Source organism: Mauremys reevesii, linkage group 5 (genome assembly GCF_016161935.1).
Source record: "Mauremys reevesii isolate NIE-2019 linkage group 5, ASM1616193v1, whole genome shotgun sequence".
Taxonomy (NCBI): Eukaryota; Metazoa; Chordata; order Testudines; family Geoemydidae; genus Mauremys; species Mauremys reevesii.
Genome location: NC_052627.1, coordinates 113,046,426 through 113,064,175, shown reverse-complemented (window position 1 = coordinate 113,064,175; position 17,750 = coordinate 113,046,426). Strand labels below are relative to the sequence as shown.

Genomic DNA, 17,750 nt, shown 5'->3' with positions numbered 1-17,750 from the left:
CGGCGGGCCAGGTTGTGCGGGGAGGACTGTGCGGAGGGACTCGGGGCCGGCCGGCGTGTCTGGCTGGCGGCCGGTGGGAGCGGGCGGGGGCGCCATGGCCGTGGACATCACGCTGCTGTTCAAAGCCAGCGTGAAGACGGTGAAGACCCGGAACAAGGCGCTGGGGGTCCCGGCCGGCGAGAGCCCCAGGGATGAGCTGCTCAAGCGGGGCAGTCAGCGGCCCAAGAGCGACTTCTCCTGCCGGGCCCGCGAGGTGGTGAGTGCGGGGGCCGGCGTAGGCACTGTCCCGGGCGGGGACCCAGGAGTCCGGGGAGGAAGATGGTTATGGGGGTAATAGTAGTAACAGCCAACAGGGGCCTCTCCCCGAACCCCCGGCCAGCCCCTCTCCGCAGCTACAGGTGACCCGCTGATTAGTGCCGTGCAAAGTGACGGGGGGGGGGGCTCTCCTCGTCTCCCCTCTTCCACTTCGTGCACTTGGCAACCCTCCAGGCACAGGTCTCTTTTCCCTTTACAGCCCCCTCGTCCTGCCAGCTGCGGTGCCCATAAAGGCCGTCGGTGGCTCTGCGTGGCTGCAAGGCTCTGTCCTCGCCTCGCGGCTCATAGTGCAGGATGAGGATTTTAGGAGGAGGCTTTAAAAAGATTCAGTTCCCACGAAGACCCAGGTGCTGGCCGGGCACTTCTGAAAAAATCTGCCCAGTGGTCTTTATTTTCTGTTGTTTGTGTGCAACTTTCACGCAAGAAAACGAGAGAAAGAAAACATTAGAATAAATAAAATAATAGCAAACAGTATGATTGTAAAACTCTCAGCGTTTGGTGTGGGGACCAAGGTGAACCTAAAACTACTCTCAACGCTTTAAAAAAAAAGAAAAAAAAAGACTAGTTTTCAGGTTGACGTTATCCCTTTTAAACTAATCCCTCCCCCAAGTGAGTTGGCAGATCCTTAGTAAGACATGCATATTGCTCATAATAATGACACGTAGTACAGTCTTTGATGATGTTATATAGCCTCTAGTAGTCTATACTCATGAGTGCTGATTCTGTTGCCTGCGTGGACCAGAATTTCCAAAGACACAGAGTCATCTCCTTTTCTGTAGGCCCTGCTCCGGCAAACATTTATGCATAAGTGTAAATTTATTAATATGAATAGTGGCATAGGCGTTACTGAAGTTTATTAACGTAAGTAGTTCTAGTATGTGCATAATTACCGGCAGTTTTTCAGAATTGAGGCCATACACACTATCAGTGGTTTTCTCGACCACTACTCATGCATAGCTGGGTTGCAGATTTATGTATACTGTATGTTCTGTGTGCAGATAAATGTTACACCCCATACAGGTATAGTGTCATAACCATGTGATAAATTGTATTCACCATGAACCGTTTGACAACCATACCTGCCTTCTGTTCATTAATCTCCCTCTTTGGGATTTAGTCTGTCATTCCAGCCATCTGAACAGCTTTAATGAAGTGCCACTTTTTAAAATCAACAAAGAGAGAAATGTTTGTTTCTGGAGTTGTGCTTTTTTAAAAGTAAATTTAATAGGCTAAATTCAATCCTGGTTTAAATATTGAAGTCAGTGGAGTTGTACCTACATACACTAGAGCTGGAGTGACCTGATATATATAAATTAAATATATAACCTGCAGTTATTGGAAACACATTTTCTCTCTAATATACATATTTTTATTATTAAGAAATGAAAATGTTGTGACACTTTTGCTGGAAGGTATCCACAGAGTTGCACTTTTTGGCACAATGTCACAGGAATATTTTACTTTTGACAATATCAGTGATTTGCAGGAGAATGGATTTAGAGGTGGGAGCAAGAAAGTCTCTGAAATAAATATTTTAGTAAAAAATAGTAGTGATCTTTCTATCCAGTTATTTATAAACCAAGATTTTACAGTCTCGTATAGGTGGTAATATTCTTAAATTAAAATCCCATTTAAAGACTATTTTGTTAGTTTTAAGATAATTCATAAAATTGTAGTGGTAATTTGACTTTATCAAAACTAGAAGCTTGTCTCCAGGAACTCTCTCATCTTAAATCACTTAAAACTGTAGTAATAAGTACCAGAAAACTTCATGTTCCAGGCTTCTGGGCAATAGCACGAGTGCTGCCTAGGCAAGTGGAAGTGTCAGATTTCCTGCCTGCCAAACAAGGACAACAGGGTTGACTGGTAGTGGGTGACACCTTGGAGGCCGTCATTCTCCATGGTCTTTCCAAACTCCTCCCAAGCCCAAGCTTTCGCTTCAGTGACCGCTATAGCTGCAGCACTCTTCGCCAGGATGAAGGTTGGGTCTGATGCAAGAATGGCAGCAAGAGGGATAGACCATGATGGACTGGCCCTCCGCAGTGGAAACTGGCTTTAAATTTTTTCTTTTTATTTTGGGTTTTATGTTTGCAACAAAAATTTAATTTGTGCATAATTATAAATATATATTTTAATTTTTTGTGATATCACACATTTTCAGTTAAAGATAAAAAGGCCTTTATTAGGTTTGTTTTTAAATTGTAAATGGCTCATCCCTCAGCCGAATGAGTTGTTATCCCTATAGCATAACTTGCCAGCTACAGGGCATCAAAAATCTTAAAAATCCACATTAATCAGTTAAACTGTTCAAAGAAAAAGCATATTATTAATATTTTGCAAAATGGTTTTGTTGGGGTGTTTTCTAAAATGCTTGTTTAAATTATGAATTTAAACTGTACTGAAACAGTGCAATTTCTGGGAATGAGAGGATTTTCTCAAGAGTTTATACTTGAATATGCAGAAATAGCTGTTCCCTTACATACTTGAATTAAAAAAGATACTGGAACTCAAACCTTCAATTGACTGAAGCAGTCACTAAATTGAAATGGGCATTAGTCTCAGCTCCTGTATTGGTTCAGCCTGACTATTCACAATCATTTGTGTTAGAACAAGATGCTACAGAAAAAGCACTGGCAGCTGCCTTGGGTCAGCACAGGAATTCAATTGTCTATTGGAGCCCAATTGTTTATGCATCTCAAGTATTAACTACAGTAGAACAGAAATATTCTTAGTGTAAATAACATATGGTGGCTACATTTTGGACTGTTAAGCATTTTGCTTATATTGCCTTTCATAGACTCATAGGACTGGAAGGGACCTTGAGAGGTCATTTAGTCCAGTCCCCTGCACTCATGGCAGGACTAAGTATTATCTAGACCATCCCTGACAGGTGTTTGTCCAACCTGGTCTTAAAAATCTCCAATGATGGAGATTCCATAACCTCCCTAGGCAATTTATTCCAGTGCTTGACCACCCTGACAGGAAGTTTTTCCTAATGTCCAACCTAAACCTCCCTTTCTGTAATTTAAGCCCATTGCTCCTTGTCCTATCCTCAGAGGTTAAGAAGGACAATTTTTCTCCCTCCTCCTTGTAACAACCTTTTATGTACTTGAAACCTATTATCATATCCCCTCTGTCTTCTCTTTTCCAGACTAAACAAACCCAATTTTTTCAATCTTCCCTGATAAGTCATGTTTTCTAGACCTTTAATCATTTTTGTTGTTCTTCTTTGGACTTTCTCTAGTTTGTCCACATGTTTCCTGAAATGCGGTGCTCAGAACTGGACACAATACTCCAGTTGAGGCCTAATCAGTGTGGAGTAGAGCGGAAGAATTACTTCTCATGTCTTGCTTACAACACTCTTGCTAATACATCCCAGAATGAGGTTTGCTTTTTTTTTGCAACAGTGTTACACTGTTGATTTATATTTAGTTTGTGGTCCACTATGACCCCCAGATCCCTTTCCGCAGTACTCCTTCCTAGGCAGTCATTTCCTGTTTTGTATGTGTGCAACTGATTGTTTCTTCCTAAATGGAGCACTTTGCATTTGTCCTTATTGAATTTCATCCTATTTACTTTAGACCATTTCTGCAGTTTGTCGAAGTCATTTTGAATTTTAATCCTATCCTTCAAATCACTTGCAACCCTTCCCAGCTTGGTATCGTTTACAGACTTTATAAGTGTATTCTCTGTGCCATTATTTAACAGAACTGGACCCAGAACTGATCCCTGCGGGACCCCACTCGTTATGCCCTTCCAGCCTGACTGTGGACCACTGATTATCAATACCCCGCACACCCTAGTACAATTCTTATTTCCCAAGTATTAAGGGAAACCCCAAAAAGGATTAATCGGTTAATTAATCACAGTAATGATTAAAACTGGAAATTATAGTAGAGCTAAGGAAATAATGTATGTATCCATTACACTGCATACATTCATAAACATTCAAGAAGCTTTAAGAGATATCCAAATGGGGAAGATGCTTAGCCTCATCACCAGTGAATATTTGCTGGATTGGTATAGGAATGAAACACAACTGCTCACAGAGATTGTTACCACAGGTAGGTTTCCTAGGATATCAGTGTTACCAATTTACAGAACATTTGCAAGTTTGTTTTTCACTTTCCCTTCCAATAATTGAAAAGAAGGATGTGTATGAGACAATAGTATATGTTCACTTTGTAGGGGTCCTTGAAAACTCCATTTTTAAGGGAAGTGTCAAGGTCTCCCAGATACTAGTAAGACACATGGAAGATGGCAAACACCAGTGTTCCCTCTAATTTTTTACGGCCATGTGCGGAATGAATTTTGTTATGTGAGACACACATCACCTTCATATTGGTGCACATAACAAAATTAATGTGATGGGGGTGTTTTCAGTTTACATGATTTAATGATTTTTTTTAAAAGAATTGCCATAATGGGCCAATGTACACATCAAAAATATGCTAGACTGCTTTATACAGGTACTGAGTAAGGAGGAAAAGAAAAATTCCCCATCTCAGCAGTTTAGTGTCTGAAATTACTTAAGTACAAATCCATAACAAATGACGGTGCATATGCATGTCTAACAAAGCTTTTAACCACCAACTCACCTGGACAGTTCTCATTGTCCTGGAGCATTGCAGTGGTGATAGTTTTCCATAACATATTTAAAAACCAAAAACAAAATCCAGCATACACTTACAGCAAAGCAGTCTCTTGGACTTGTTATAGGTAAAACCAAATGGCCCAAATGGCGTTAAAGCATCTACATCAGACTATTCTTTATTGATTTGAAGGGGGTCTAAGAACAACATATGTGGACACAGTCACAATATGTAATCAGCAGCAACAACAGGCGGAAATAGAACACTGCTAGTCTAGCTAACTGGATCTAGATTTCAAACAAGATAGCTGTTACCCATATATTACAATAGTTTAATAATGTTTGCAGGGTTGTTGCAGCCATGTTAGTCCCAGGATATAGGAGAGAGAAGGTGAGTGAGATAAGATCTTTTATTGGACCAACTTCTGTGGTGGATGAGACAGAGGCCTGGTCTATATGCTAGGAAAATTAGGTCGGTTACTAAGGGAAGCTACTGATACCATAGCGGCATGAGTTCCTTAATACTTTACGTATGTTAATACAGTACTATATTTGCTAAAAGTTTGCTAAAATATAATAATTGATGAGGCCTAATCCTGAAAACCCTGCTCATGAGACTAATTTCATTTAAATCTATGAGAAAATTGAGACGACATCAGAACTGAGTCTGTTTCATCATAGTTGATTAGTTATTCTGTGATGAAATACACCATAAGAACTAGTGCTATGAAATCTCATCAGAAAGAGACTATGGGACAACAAATACTACCAAAAATGTCAGAATTGAAGTTCTTAGAATCCTTTATATAATATATATAATCTTAAAGAGATTTACTGTTCAGTTTATAGACTTGACTCTAATGGTTACCTAATAATTCCCAAAAGAGAACATATGCCTGCAAATGTATTGTATAGTATTCTTGGTATTGCCAATTATACTCTTTAGTAGAAATTAATTAATATGACCAATTTTGGACTACAAGTTATTTTTAGTTCACTTTTTTTAACTGTGGGTAATGAGCTAGAGTCTAATAAATTGGGCTCATAGCTGAGGTCATTAGGAAAAAAACAGATTTATTTCTCCCTCTTCTAACTATTAAAAAGTTCATAACATATTTTTTGATAATGCTGTGTTTTGTACAGTGCTTGCACACAAACTTTTATCTTTTGAGTGATTCCAAATTGTACATTTTTTTTTCCCAGCGCTATTTAAATGCATCTCTTTCCAGCATGAATGTCAGATTCTACTTCATAACTGAGGTTGAAAGTGGTATCTGATTTATTATCAGCCTGATTCTTTTTTATTTTTCAACCCCCCCATTGCATTCCCTCCATCCTTCTTAGAGAAGAATTTTGTCCTAAAAGATTGAGGGAAGCTATGAAGATCATATTAAAAGTGCTGGGGAAGAAAGAGTGAAAAGCAATAAGAGAAAATGATATAGGAAAGATATTAAAATGATTTCAGAGTACAATAAAAAGCTTTCATTCAATCAGCTGATGGTCCCCATGTGACTGTTTCTGGTTTCAGCCAAATTCGTTTAAGAAATAGTGGTGAGTATACATGGTCAGTCTTTGGAGGATGTAGTTATGAGTGTCCTTATTTTTGGGATCTCTTAAAAATGTCAGTTCAAAGTCAGCTACCTTTTAAAAAAAAAAAAAAAAAAGAAAAGAAAAGTAAACTCCTACCCCCATAAGTTGTTTTCTCAATATAATGTAAATGACAGGGCTGAAAATTAGGGTGATTTTTTCCCCCCCTCTGAGTTACTAGTTATTTTTGCCAGTGTGGCTAATCGACCGTCCCGTGGCAGTGAAGCATCCAAAAGTATTCCAAGTCTGCCACTCAGTATTCTGAGGGCATATGCCCTCTGTGGTGGAGGATATCCATTCCTCCCCATCCCCCCATTTTAGTCTTCCAGGGCCAACTTTGATGCCCCTGGGTCACTGGTTTTTTTTTTTTTTTTTTTTTTTATGAGAGGGGCGAGGGGATTTTTTTTTACTGGGTTTTAACTGTGGGAGGAACTCCCTAGGATTCTGTTGGTGGAGTTAGAGCCACTGTAAACTCTTTTCAACTGCTGGCTAGCAGTTGAATTGGCTTCTCCTCTGAGTTGCTGACTTGACATCTTGCCACAAGTACAGGATAAGTTCATTGGATGCTCAGTTACAGGCTTCTAGCACATGGTGGATTGGGGAAGAAGGGAGGATTTGGCCTCTTGCTGTCCTCAGAAGCAGGCACCACTTGTGGCAGGGGATGAACCCCAGGAAAGTGAGAAACAGGAGACTGGGGAGAGAGCCTCAGAGGGAGTAGAAGGGGAGTGATCTTAAATGGAGGAACAGAGTGATAGGGAAAGACAGGCACAGAGAGAGAGAGGGGAGGACTGGAGAGAAGGTAGAATACTGAGTGAGATCCAGGGAGCTAGAGAGAACAGAAGAGGAGGAGAGACAATTGAACGCACAGAGTAAGTAGATGGACACACAACAAATAGGACAAATGAGAGAAAGAAAATGAAGGAGAAAACAGAAAGTGGTGTGGAGAGTGATAGAATGGGTCTGAAATGGGAGGAGAGAAAAAGGGAATGAAGAAGGGGAAGTACGGAAAAACTTAGAGAACTTTTAGGTCAGTGAATTCTGTTTATGCTTTATTTTTTATTATTCTGGCAGATGTTATGTATCTCTAAATTTTGGGAGTAGGATGGGCTGACCATTTTGACCACTTCTGTTATGTTCATATTGTTGGCAGTTTGGATTCTGCAGTTAAAGAACTCATGAAAAAGACAAAAATAAAATTTGAAATTTAGCCGAGCAAACAGAAAACCTGCTTCATTCTTTGGAGACTTGTCCACTGGAGAGTTTTTTCCCCCCAGATCTTGCTTGATTTGGGAATACCTCGGCTCTTTTTTTTCTTCAGGAGAGATCTGAAGATTATCATTTCTCCCTTTTCTTATTTTAAATAAGTTAGGGGAGGGGAGCTAGGCCTGTACTTTTATAGGTGCGTATAGCATATGTCCCACATTTTAGTTTTATACTATGCTGATGTAAAAAAAAAAAATCATCATGATGAGGCAGGAAGGGATACTCTATTTGTCTTGGGCATTTCTAGAATACTGTTCACCATAGAATCTGTTGAACAGGCTGAAGTGGTTTCCTTTCTCTGACTAACAGACTGTCAGAGAGATCATAGATCTTAGGAACTTTGTGCTGTGAAACTTTTACCATATTATCAGAAATACAATTGTGCTACTGTAGTTTAGGACTATAACAGTGATTATACATTTAAATTTTGTCAGCAACAAAATGGGAGTTTTTGGTTGTCCAATTGTCTCTCTCAACACAGGTACAAAGGCACGTGAATAGGAAATACTTAAGATGTGGGCAGTCAAACTGAAAAACCAAAGAAACTGTGTTATGTAAACAAATAGTAATAAATATTTGCTGTCAATATGTGCTCAGGTAACATTTATGCTGCAGTATCTTTGGAATTGTTTTTATCACCATAATTAGATGCTAGGGTGAAATCTCAATGTCAAGCTGTTTCCTTGTATTTTTTGGCACCTAATGGATTAAAATTCTTTTTGTTTCAGCATTGATGAAGAGATATTGTATGTTAGTAAAATATTGTGTAATGTTCTTTGTCTTGTGATCTCCATGCCAGTACACCTGTAAAATGTTTTTCAAGGTGGAGAATAAATAGGTCAAGGATTGGAATTACATCTTTAGCAGTTAGAACAATTAAAGGGTAAAATTGTGGGCTGGGAGGAGTTGCCAACAATTTTGGAAAAATGTTTCTAATAACTAAAATATTACAGTTTAAAATAATTGCTTAGAATGATAATAGGGGCTACTTTACTGAAAACATAAGTTTTCCTGGTTTCAGGGCAGTGGTGACAAACCTTTCTGTCTGCCAAAAATAACACTTCATAGTTGTCAGGTGCCAACCTTTCCGGTGTTTGTTTGCCCCTTCTCACCCTTTCATTCTGACTCGGCTTCCATCTTTCCCTTTGTTTGGGGGCAGGGATAGCAGTACAAATGCATGTACCTCATGTACTCAAGTTTAAGTTTCTGCCTTCTGTTCTGTTTACGCAAATATTTTGTCTCACATCTTTGAAAAAACAAATACATTTAAAGGTAATCCATCCCCCTCCTAAATATTGTTTTCCTGGTAAGTAAAGTCCTCATGATGAAGCCCACAATGGATGAATTTTTAAAAAATGTTTTCACCCAGTTATCTATTTTTAATATATACAAAGGTGTCTTGGAGGCCATATAAGTGCTTAGATGTAGATGAATATGAAAAAATGAATTTGTGCAGAATCATCACTTGAATCCCATCTGTCAGGTATTTCCTTGTTTGGCTGACTGTTTTTTCTCCTGGGGTGTTGTCGATTTAATCTGATTCTGGTATGCAGCGTGACCTGTGAAGGGAGGCTTGGGCTCAAACCAGGGACAGAGCCTAGGCTTAGTGTGCAGTGTAGCCATATCCCCCAGAAACTCTGAGAAAAAGCATATCAGTTAATCAGACAGATTCACTAAGATTAAGAGCAAGGTGTTAATGTTTTGTGGTCACTAAAGAGTTGAAACTCTGATGTAGAAGGCTTTGAGCTGGCTGCAAACTGAATTTCACTACTATAAAAAAATTTCAAGGTTTTGGAAATTTTGTTATCCTGAATCGGGCTGAAAAGCCAAACCCTGGACATTTCTTGTGGAAGTGAAATTCTGCAATATTTCATTTTGTAAACACTGAAATATTCCCACTGTAGGAATGTTTTGGTGTTTTCAAAGCAGAATATCCTCCCCAGGACACTGGAATGCCTGGCTCCAAGGCAGCCTGTGAGCTCTGCCTCTGCAATAGCCCATTAGGTGAGCTGCTGAGCTCCAGCCCCATAGCATCCCACCAGGTGGGCTTCTGAGGAGACAGGGAGGTGGGTGGGTGAGTGAGCAAGAAACCAGATAAGTTTCTGTTGGAATTTTTGTAGAAGCTGACATGTTTCCATGGAAAATTTCAAATGTGAAGAATCAGCATTTTCTGATGGAAAAAGGTTTTCTTGGAAAATTTCCAACTACCTCTCATGACACAGTCTCAGAATTTCTGGTTGTTTTCAGACTGGCACTATGCATGCAGAGCTAAGGTTGCTTGAGTAATTGGATTGTGTGTGTATTTGCATACCTTTAGATGGTTTGGAAGTTGTTGTAAAGTGGAAACTTAACTTGGAATTTCCAAGCTTTCTAGTGTTTCTGTCATTTGAGGAAACTCCAGCATTCTTTTTAGAGGTTTTTTTGGCTGAACTAAGTGACACATTCTTTCAAACTTAACTCCAGGTTTACAAAGTTTTTGCCTGGGAATTTATTTGATTTTTATTTGATTAGGGGAAGAGTGCGAGCAATGGAGGTGGGAGTTGAATAGGTCTCTTACAAAACTCTTTGAACTGGAGGTAATATATTATGTAAAGATAGAAAAATCTAGCTTACTTTAATTGTAAAAACAAATAACTGAGATAGCAAACTGACATGTGAAATAAAAATGTGATCATGATGATAACCATTTAAAGATTTGTGGAGAAACAAATATTTATTGAAAATAAAAACCAGGTCTAAGGGCCCTAATGCTGACTCTTGGAAATATAACCATGTTGTGGTATTTGGAATACCCTATGTCCTGTACAGTAGATATTGTTTAAAATTGCTTGGGAACTGGAGCTTGCAATTGTGAGTTTGGAATGTCCTGCGGATAATTAAGTTGTGGTCAGGTTTTAGAAAAATAAAAAGTTCTCGAACTATGATTTTATAAACATGCTACAATAACATTTCTTTATATTTAACAGTTTCTTGTAGAAAGCTGATACTCTCACGAGGCATTGATTAAAGGTAAAACATCAAGAAAGAAAAAATATTAAATTAAAACTTCACTTAGGATGTTGACAGTTGGCTTGTAATATTAAACAGATGTGCATGTTCTTGGGATATTCTTTCAGAACTTGGTTACAAAGGTTTTATTTTTAAATGAAAGCTACAAATATTTGATTATTTTTCGTTTATTTTTTTTCCAGCTTTTATTCTATATCTTACTCTAGACAGATCCACCTGGATAATATATGTAGTATAATTTTTGTTGTATTATTCGGGGAGGCGAAGAGTTTCACCACGTAGATTTAAATTGGAGTACAGCAGATTTCATTATCTAAAGGATTTATTGAAAGTGTTCAAAGATTCATAGGCCAAATTGTACTGGGAGATGTGCAAATACTGCTTTTATTTACTTTATCGTGAAGTACGTGAGAGCAGAACCTGGCCTATTTAAGCTATACTGATTGAAGAAACCGAAATAATATTATGTTTTTAAACCTTAAGATTTAATTTAAAAATCTAGTTTAATAAAATAAGCGGGAAATATTGAGTAAAAGTAGGGAGATGTTGTTGTCACTGCATATGGCATTAATGAGGCAGTGGAATACTGTGTCCAGTTCTTGTGTCCACACTTTTAAAAGGATGTTGAAGAATTGGAAGGAGTTCAGAAAAAAGCTACAAGAATCATCTGAGATCTAGAAATCTTGCAGTGAGATACTAAATAAGTCAGCCTATTAGCTTATCCAATAAGAGGTTTGGAGGTGACTTGATCATGATGTAGAAGCTCCTATGTGGGAAGATTTCTGATAGTAGAGGGCTCTTTCATCTCTCAAAGGCATAACATGATCCAGTGGCTGTAGACTGAAGTTGGACAAATTCTGATTAGAAATAAAGTGCGTATGTTTAACAATGAAGGCAATTAATCTTTGAAACCTAGAGATGTAGTAGATGCTTCATCTCTTGAAGTTTTTAATTCAAGATTGGATATCTTTCTAAAAGGTCTGCTCTAGTTCAGCCAGAAGGTGAGAGCCTGATGTTGGAGTTACTGTGTGAGATTCTGTGGCCCGTGTTATTTAGCAGGTCAAACTACATCTATCTGCCTACAGTACTATGGTCCCCATTATTATTCAGAATGCCTCACTGTCTTTAATGTAAAAGCAGCAAAGAATCTTGTGGCACCTTATAGACTAACAGACGTTTTCGTGGGTGAATGCCCACTTCGTCGGATGCAAGAGTGGAAATTTCCAGGGGCAGGTAAATATAAGCAAGCAAGAAGCAAGCTAGAGATAACGCGGTTAGATCACTCAGGGAGGATGAGGCCCTGTTCTAGCAGTTGAGGTGTGAAAACCAAGGGGGGAGAAACTGGTTCTGTAGTTGGCAAGCCATTCACCGTCTTTGTTTAATCCTAAACTGATGGTGTCAAATTTGCAAATGAACTGAAGCTCAGCAGTTTCTCTTAGAAGTCTGGTCCTAAAGTTTTTTTTGCTGGAGGATGGCCACCTTAAGATCTGCTATTGTGTGGCCAGGGAGGTTGAAGTGTTCTCTTACAGGTTTTTGTATATTGCCATTCCTAATATCTGATTTGTGTCCATTTATCCTTTTCCTTAGAGACTGTCCAGTTTGGCCGATGTACATAGCAGAGGGGCATTGCTGGCATATGATGGCATATATTACATTGGTGGATGTGCAGGTGAATGAACCGGTGATGGTGTGGCTGATCTGGTTAGGTCCTGTGATGGTGTTGCTGGTGTAGATATGTGGGCAGAGTTGGCATCGAGGTTTGTTGCATGTTCCTCGCCCACAGACAACCTGCCAACCTGAAGCATATTCTCACCAGTAACTGCACACCGCACCATAGTAACTCTAGCTCAGGAACTAATCCATGCAACAAACCTCGATGCCAACTCTGCCCACATATCTACACCAGCAACACCATCACAGGACCTAACCAGATCAGCCACACCATCACCAGTTCATTCACCTGCACATCCACCAATGTAATATATGCCATCATATGCCAGCAATGCCCTTCTGCTATGTACATCGGCCAAACTGGACAGTCTCTAAGGAAAAGGATAAATGGACACAAATCAGATATTAGGAATGGCAATATACAAAAACCTGTAGGAGAACACTTCAACCTCCCTGGCCACACAATAGCAGATCTTAAGGTGGCCATCCTGCAGCAAAAAAAACTTTAGGACCAGACTTCTAAGAGAAACTGCTGAGCTTCAGTTCATTTGCAAATTTGACACCATCAGTTTAGGATTAAACAAAGACGGTGAATGGCTTGCCAACTACAAAACCAGTTTCTCCCCCCTTGGTTTTCACACCTCAACTGCTAGAACAGGGCCTCATCCTCCCTGATTGATCTAACCTCGTTATCTCTAGCTTGCTTCTTGCTTGCTTATATTTACCTGCCCCTGGAAGTTTCCACTCTTGCATCTGACGAAGTGGGCATTCACCCACGAAAGCTCATGCTGCAAAACGTCTGTTAGTCTATAAGGTGCCACAAGATTCTTTGCTGCTTTTACAGAACCAGACTAACACGGCTACCTCTCTGATACCTGTCTTTAATGTAGTTATCCTCATAACACCCATGTAAGAAGGGAAGTACTATTATTCCCACTGTACTGATGTGGAACTGAGGCACAGAGAGATTAAACTACTTGCTCCAGGTCTCACAGGAAGTCTATTGCAGAGCAAAGAACTGAACCCAGGTCTCTCGAGACCCAGGCAAGTGTTGTAACCCTGGGACCATCCTTCCTCTGTTCACAAGCATAATGTTCTAGTCTGGCCTTAGAAGTTATGAATCTATGAATGTTCTGTCTTCATTTTAATAATAAGAGAAGTAGGCAATGATGCATTAATTTAAAGCATTTCTAATGTAGCTGTACCAGTCTTGAATTTAGCCTTGTACCTAGTTTAACCGTCAGTTGTAGAAATTACCTTTGTGAATTAAGAAAGCTTTATTTTCTGTAATAGTTTGGTATTGTGGTTTCTTCCTACATAAATATAAGTGGAGATACTCAAATCCAAAGAGTATTCAATCGTTTTATTTCAGTTGAGAAGCAAGGGGGGTGGGGGAATTAAACAATTATATCCTTTGAACTGCTTTGGTCTTCATACCATCTCAGTTTCATACATGTATCAGGTATCCCTTTCTTGTGTATTCTACTTCTCATTTCTCTTAAAAAGACCATGATATTCAATTTCTGCAATAAAATAAGGGCAACTGGCTCATTAAAATATGAATTTTGTTTTATTCAATGATATTCTTTCAGTTTCCTAACCTTAATTTCTCACCTTGCTTAAAAACCCATTGTATAATATTACAGATGGGAAACACTTATGAAAACACAGATGCTGCATCTGTATTTTGATTACAGAATCAAAGATGTAAAGAATCAAGAGAACACTAAGAACTTATCTAAGAATTAAACAGTTTGAATAAAATCTGACATTGCATATCATTTTATTTCATATTTACCATTCTTATGCTTCGTGGCATATAAAGTGCACTATACTCTGGTCTATGACGGTAGTATTGTTTTGAAAATTTCTTGTCCCTGTCCTGGAAAATTACAGTAATTTTAGATGTAGTTTGTGAGTTCACACAGTCCATTTGGAATACCACTTAGCATAATTTTCTTTTATAGGAAAAATAAAACGTTGTACATTTTTAAAAAAGATTTTTTTTTCCCCCTTAAGAATGATGGGCTGAAAAGAAGCCTTTTCCTTTGTTTCCTAAAATGGGGGGGAGGGGGAAGATGTATTTTTATATGTTTGTTTTAAACAGTGTTACCCCATATAGATAGTCACGTGAACATTATTCCAGTTGTAATGAAATGTAGTCAAAAGCACCCAGGAGAGATCTAGGAAATAATATGGTTACAAATATTCATTGTCTAAATCTGCTCTGGAGTGCATGTGAGTAGTTGCCATAACACCCATAGGCGTCATTCATGCACATCTGAGGGCCAAATTTGGCTAAGGGTGGCTGTGTTGTCAGTGTTTTTGAATAACTATGACTACAAAAAAGAAAGCAAAAGAAATGAAGATTCTTCATCTTCTTTGAAATTTTTTTTTTTGCTTTGTGTTTAATTTTGTTGCTTGTTTGAGGGCATTTCCGTGGACAGAACACTTTTTAACTCATAAAACATAACTACTACTTTATACATATTGTGCAGCAATTAAATTAATCATTGAAATATACTAGTAGAACGGGGTAGGCAACCTATGACACGCGTGCCGAAGGCAGCACACAAGCTGATTTTCAGTGGCACTCACACTGCCCAGGTTCTGGCCACCGGTCCAGGGGGCTCTGCATTTTAATTTAATTTTAAGTTAAGCTTCTTAAACATTTAAAAACCTTATTTACTTTACATACAACAATAGTTTAGTTATATATTGTAGACTTATAGAAAGAGACCTTCTTAAAATGTATTACTGGCACGCGAAACCTTAAATTAGAGTGAACAAATTAAGACTCGGCACAGCACTTCTGAAAGGTTGCCGACCCCTGTAGTAGAATCCTACTGATTTCAATGGGACTTTGTCACTATATATTACACAATCCATGCATTAGGACATTGGTACGTTTTTGTCTTAGAAGTTGTATGATGAACATTATCTTGTATATTCTGAAGCATCTTTCCACTTAAGCTTTTGTAGTAGCTACCTCGAAGTTCAACAACCAGGGTTTGGCCCTTAATGAGAAGAATCATTTGAAAGTAACACGATTAAAATATTAAACATTTGAAGTTCCCTGAGTAAATGCCATACTTTCCAGCCTCTCTCAGCATCCTGTATGGAGATAAGAGGGTTTACATTAACGTATTTGATATTATCCTTATTACCAGTGCTTAGATCCTAAATCTTTGATGAAATACTGTCTGAGGTCTTGTCTACAAAAATTAATGTGAAATAAGGCAGTGGATTAACTATGCCTGATTAAGTCTACTTTTTTCCCAGAATAAGAGTGCCTTATTTCAAAGGATTAAGATAACGTGTAATAAAGCACTCTTATTCCAGTATAAGAGCATCCACACATGGAAATTAGGGAGTTATTCTGGAATAGCTATTCCTATGTAGACAATCTTGTCTAATCCTGCAAAAGCAACTGCTTGAGTGTAAGGGTCTGCACAACCAGATCTCTTCACAGGATAAGGACCTACATGTATTTTTGCTCATATACAACTCATTCGTATTTTATTTGGAAGATTATTGTATAGAACAAAAAGGCTGAAGTGCAACTTCTGAGATATTAATAGTAAAATATAAAAATCTGTCCTATTTTATTTAAATAATCTTTCCCTTTATTTATTGAGGCTGCAGTAGTTGCTGCTACATAGCATTCTGATTGGTTATTGTTAAATTATTTATTATTTGTACTACAATAATGGCCAGGATTCCCAAACAAAATCAGGGCTCCACTGTGCTGGTCACTAACAGACATAGAATAACAGGAAGCTAGATAGTCTCTTTTGTGAACTGCTTACAATCTAAATAGACAAGACAATCAAAGGGTTACGGGGAAAGGATATACGAAATCCTGGCCCTATTGAAGTCCGTGGCAAAATTACCATTGACTTCAGTGAGGACAGGATTTCACTCATGAAATACAAGCAAAGTGAACAGTGATGGTCAGCAGATGGCATGTCATGTTCCACAATTTTTCTTGTTGATTTGAGGGATGAGGTGGTTCACTGGAAGGGAAACCTCACTGTTAAAATGTGTTTAAGACCCATTTCTGTAATATGCTTAAGCACATGTCTAACTTTAAGCATGTGAATAATGTTTAAAAGTAGGAATGTGTTTACATACCTTACTGAATTGGAGCCTAGAAGAGAAGTTTTATCAGTTACTGAAAAGCCTATCTTTTATCAATTACTGTAGGGAGTTGGTCTGACTGCTGTTATGAGTAAGAGCATTCATGGTTTAATTGGATAATTTATTGATTCCTGTGTAGATATTTTTCACCTTAAAAGATAGCATTTCTACGAGTTTCTATATACCAGTTGCTGAGTAAAATTTTCAGTTTTCCAAAAAAGTGCAATTTTGAAAATATGTAAGAGATGTAGCTATTAACCTACATGCACGTTTATAATACTAGAAAATGGGCAGCTTATTACATTCAAAGACAGGATCTGATAGGCCCAAATTGCTTAAAACATCAGTTATTGAAGATATACCCCTGGGAATTTGAGAAACCATTTTAACAGATGAAAGTACATTTTGAAAAGTTCAACCTTTCAGGCAATCATAAAATGAATCAAAACAGTGCTTTCCCCCATGAAATGTACAGAGCCCATCTGTGTCTAATCCAGTAATTACAGACAGAGTTCAATTACCTTTTCAAACTTGGAGCAGACTGGAGACTAGGCAGTGAACAAATGTAGGGTTTTGTCTAGACCTCAATTGACCGCAGTCTAAAACTTGAATTTATATCAAATTTGGGGGGGGGGGGTTGGTTTGATAGCTCTTAAAGGATTCATTTTGCTACCTAGTTGCCAGATCATGAAAGCTCTTGTTGCCAGGCACAGTGCTAGCTACTGGTCTTAATCCCTTTTAAAGTTAATAAATCTGCACCTAGTAGTAAGAGTTTTTTGCAGGATGGAGACCTAGTATTTTATTTTCTCAACATTGAGTTAACACATTTTAAGTGCAACAAAAGCTTTTGTTAATCAGTGTTTACAATTCTGTGTCTTTTTTTAACAGTGCAGCCTTTAGTTGAGACTTTAAGATGTACTAGATTAAGTTTTGAAGAGTTGTAACAATATTTTAAAAGTCTATTGTGCAGTCACATAACTAGACATTACATCCTGAGAAAATAATTGTTGGTTTATTCTGAAAAATGTAATCGTGATAGGCTTTTCAGTTGCCTAACTTGCCTATTGGCACTGATCAGAAACCAGGATAAAAAATTCAGATATTTCACCTATTTGTTTGTTTCAGGTGGTATTCTGGATAAAAGCAGATTATAACCAGAGCAAATGGGCTATAT

The 17,750-nt window shown here is 38.3% G+C and overlaps 1 protein-coding gene across 3 annotated transcripts in view; it reads left to right on the top strand.

The window, feature by feature from the left end:
• Positions 1-17,750, top strand: part of STX18 (syntaxin 18) — a 93,524-nt gene continuing 75,774 nt past the window's right edge. The window contains exon 1 of one of the 3 annotated variants that reach the window (XM_039540175.1): positions 1-256. In XM_039540175.1, the coding sequence (XP_039396109.1) occupies positions 95-256 (162 nt within the window). In that variant the 5' untranslated portion in view covers positions 1-94. Of the gene's footprint in view, positions 257-10,722; positions 10,766-17,750 lie in introns of those variants that run through there. The other 2 variants (XM_039540176.1, XM_039540181.1) reach the window with 2 other exon arrangements.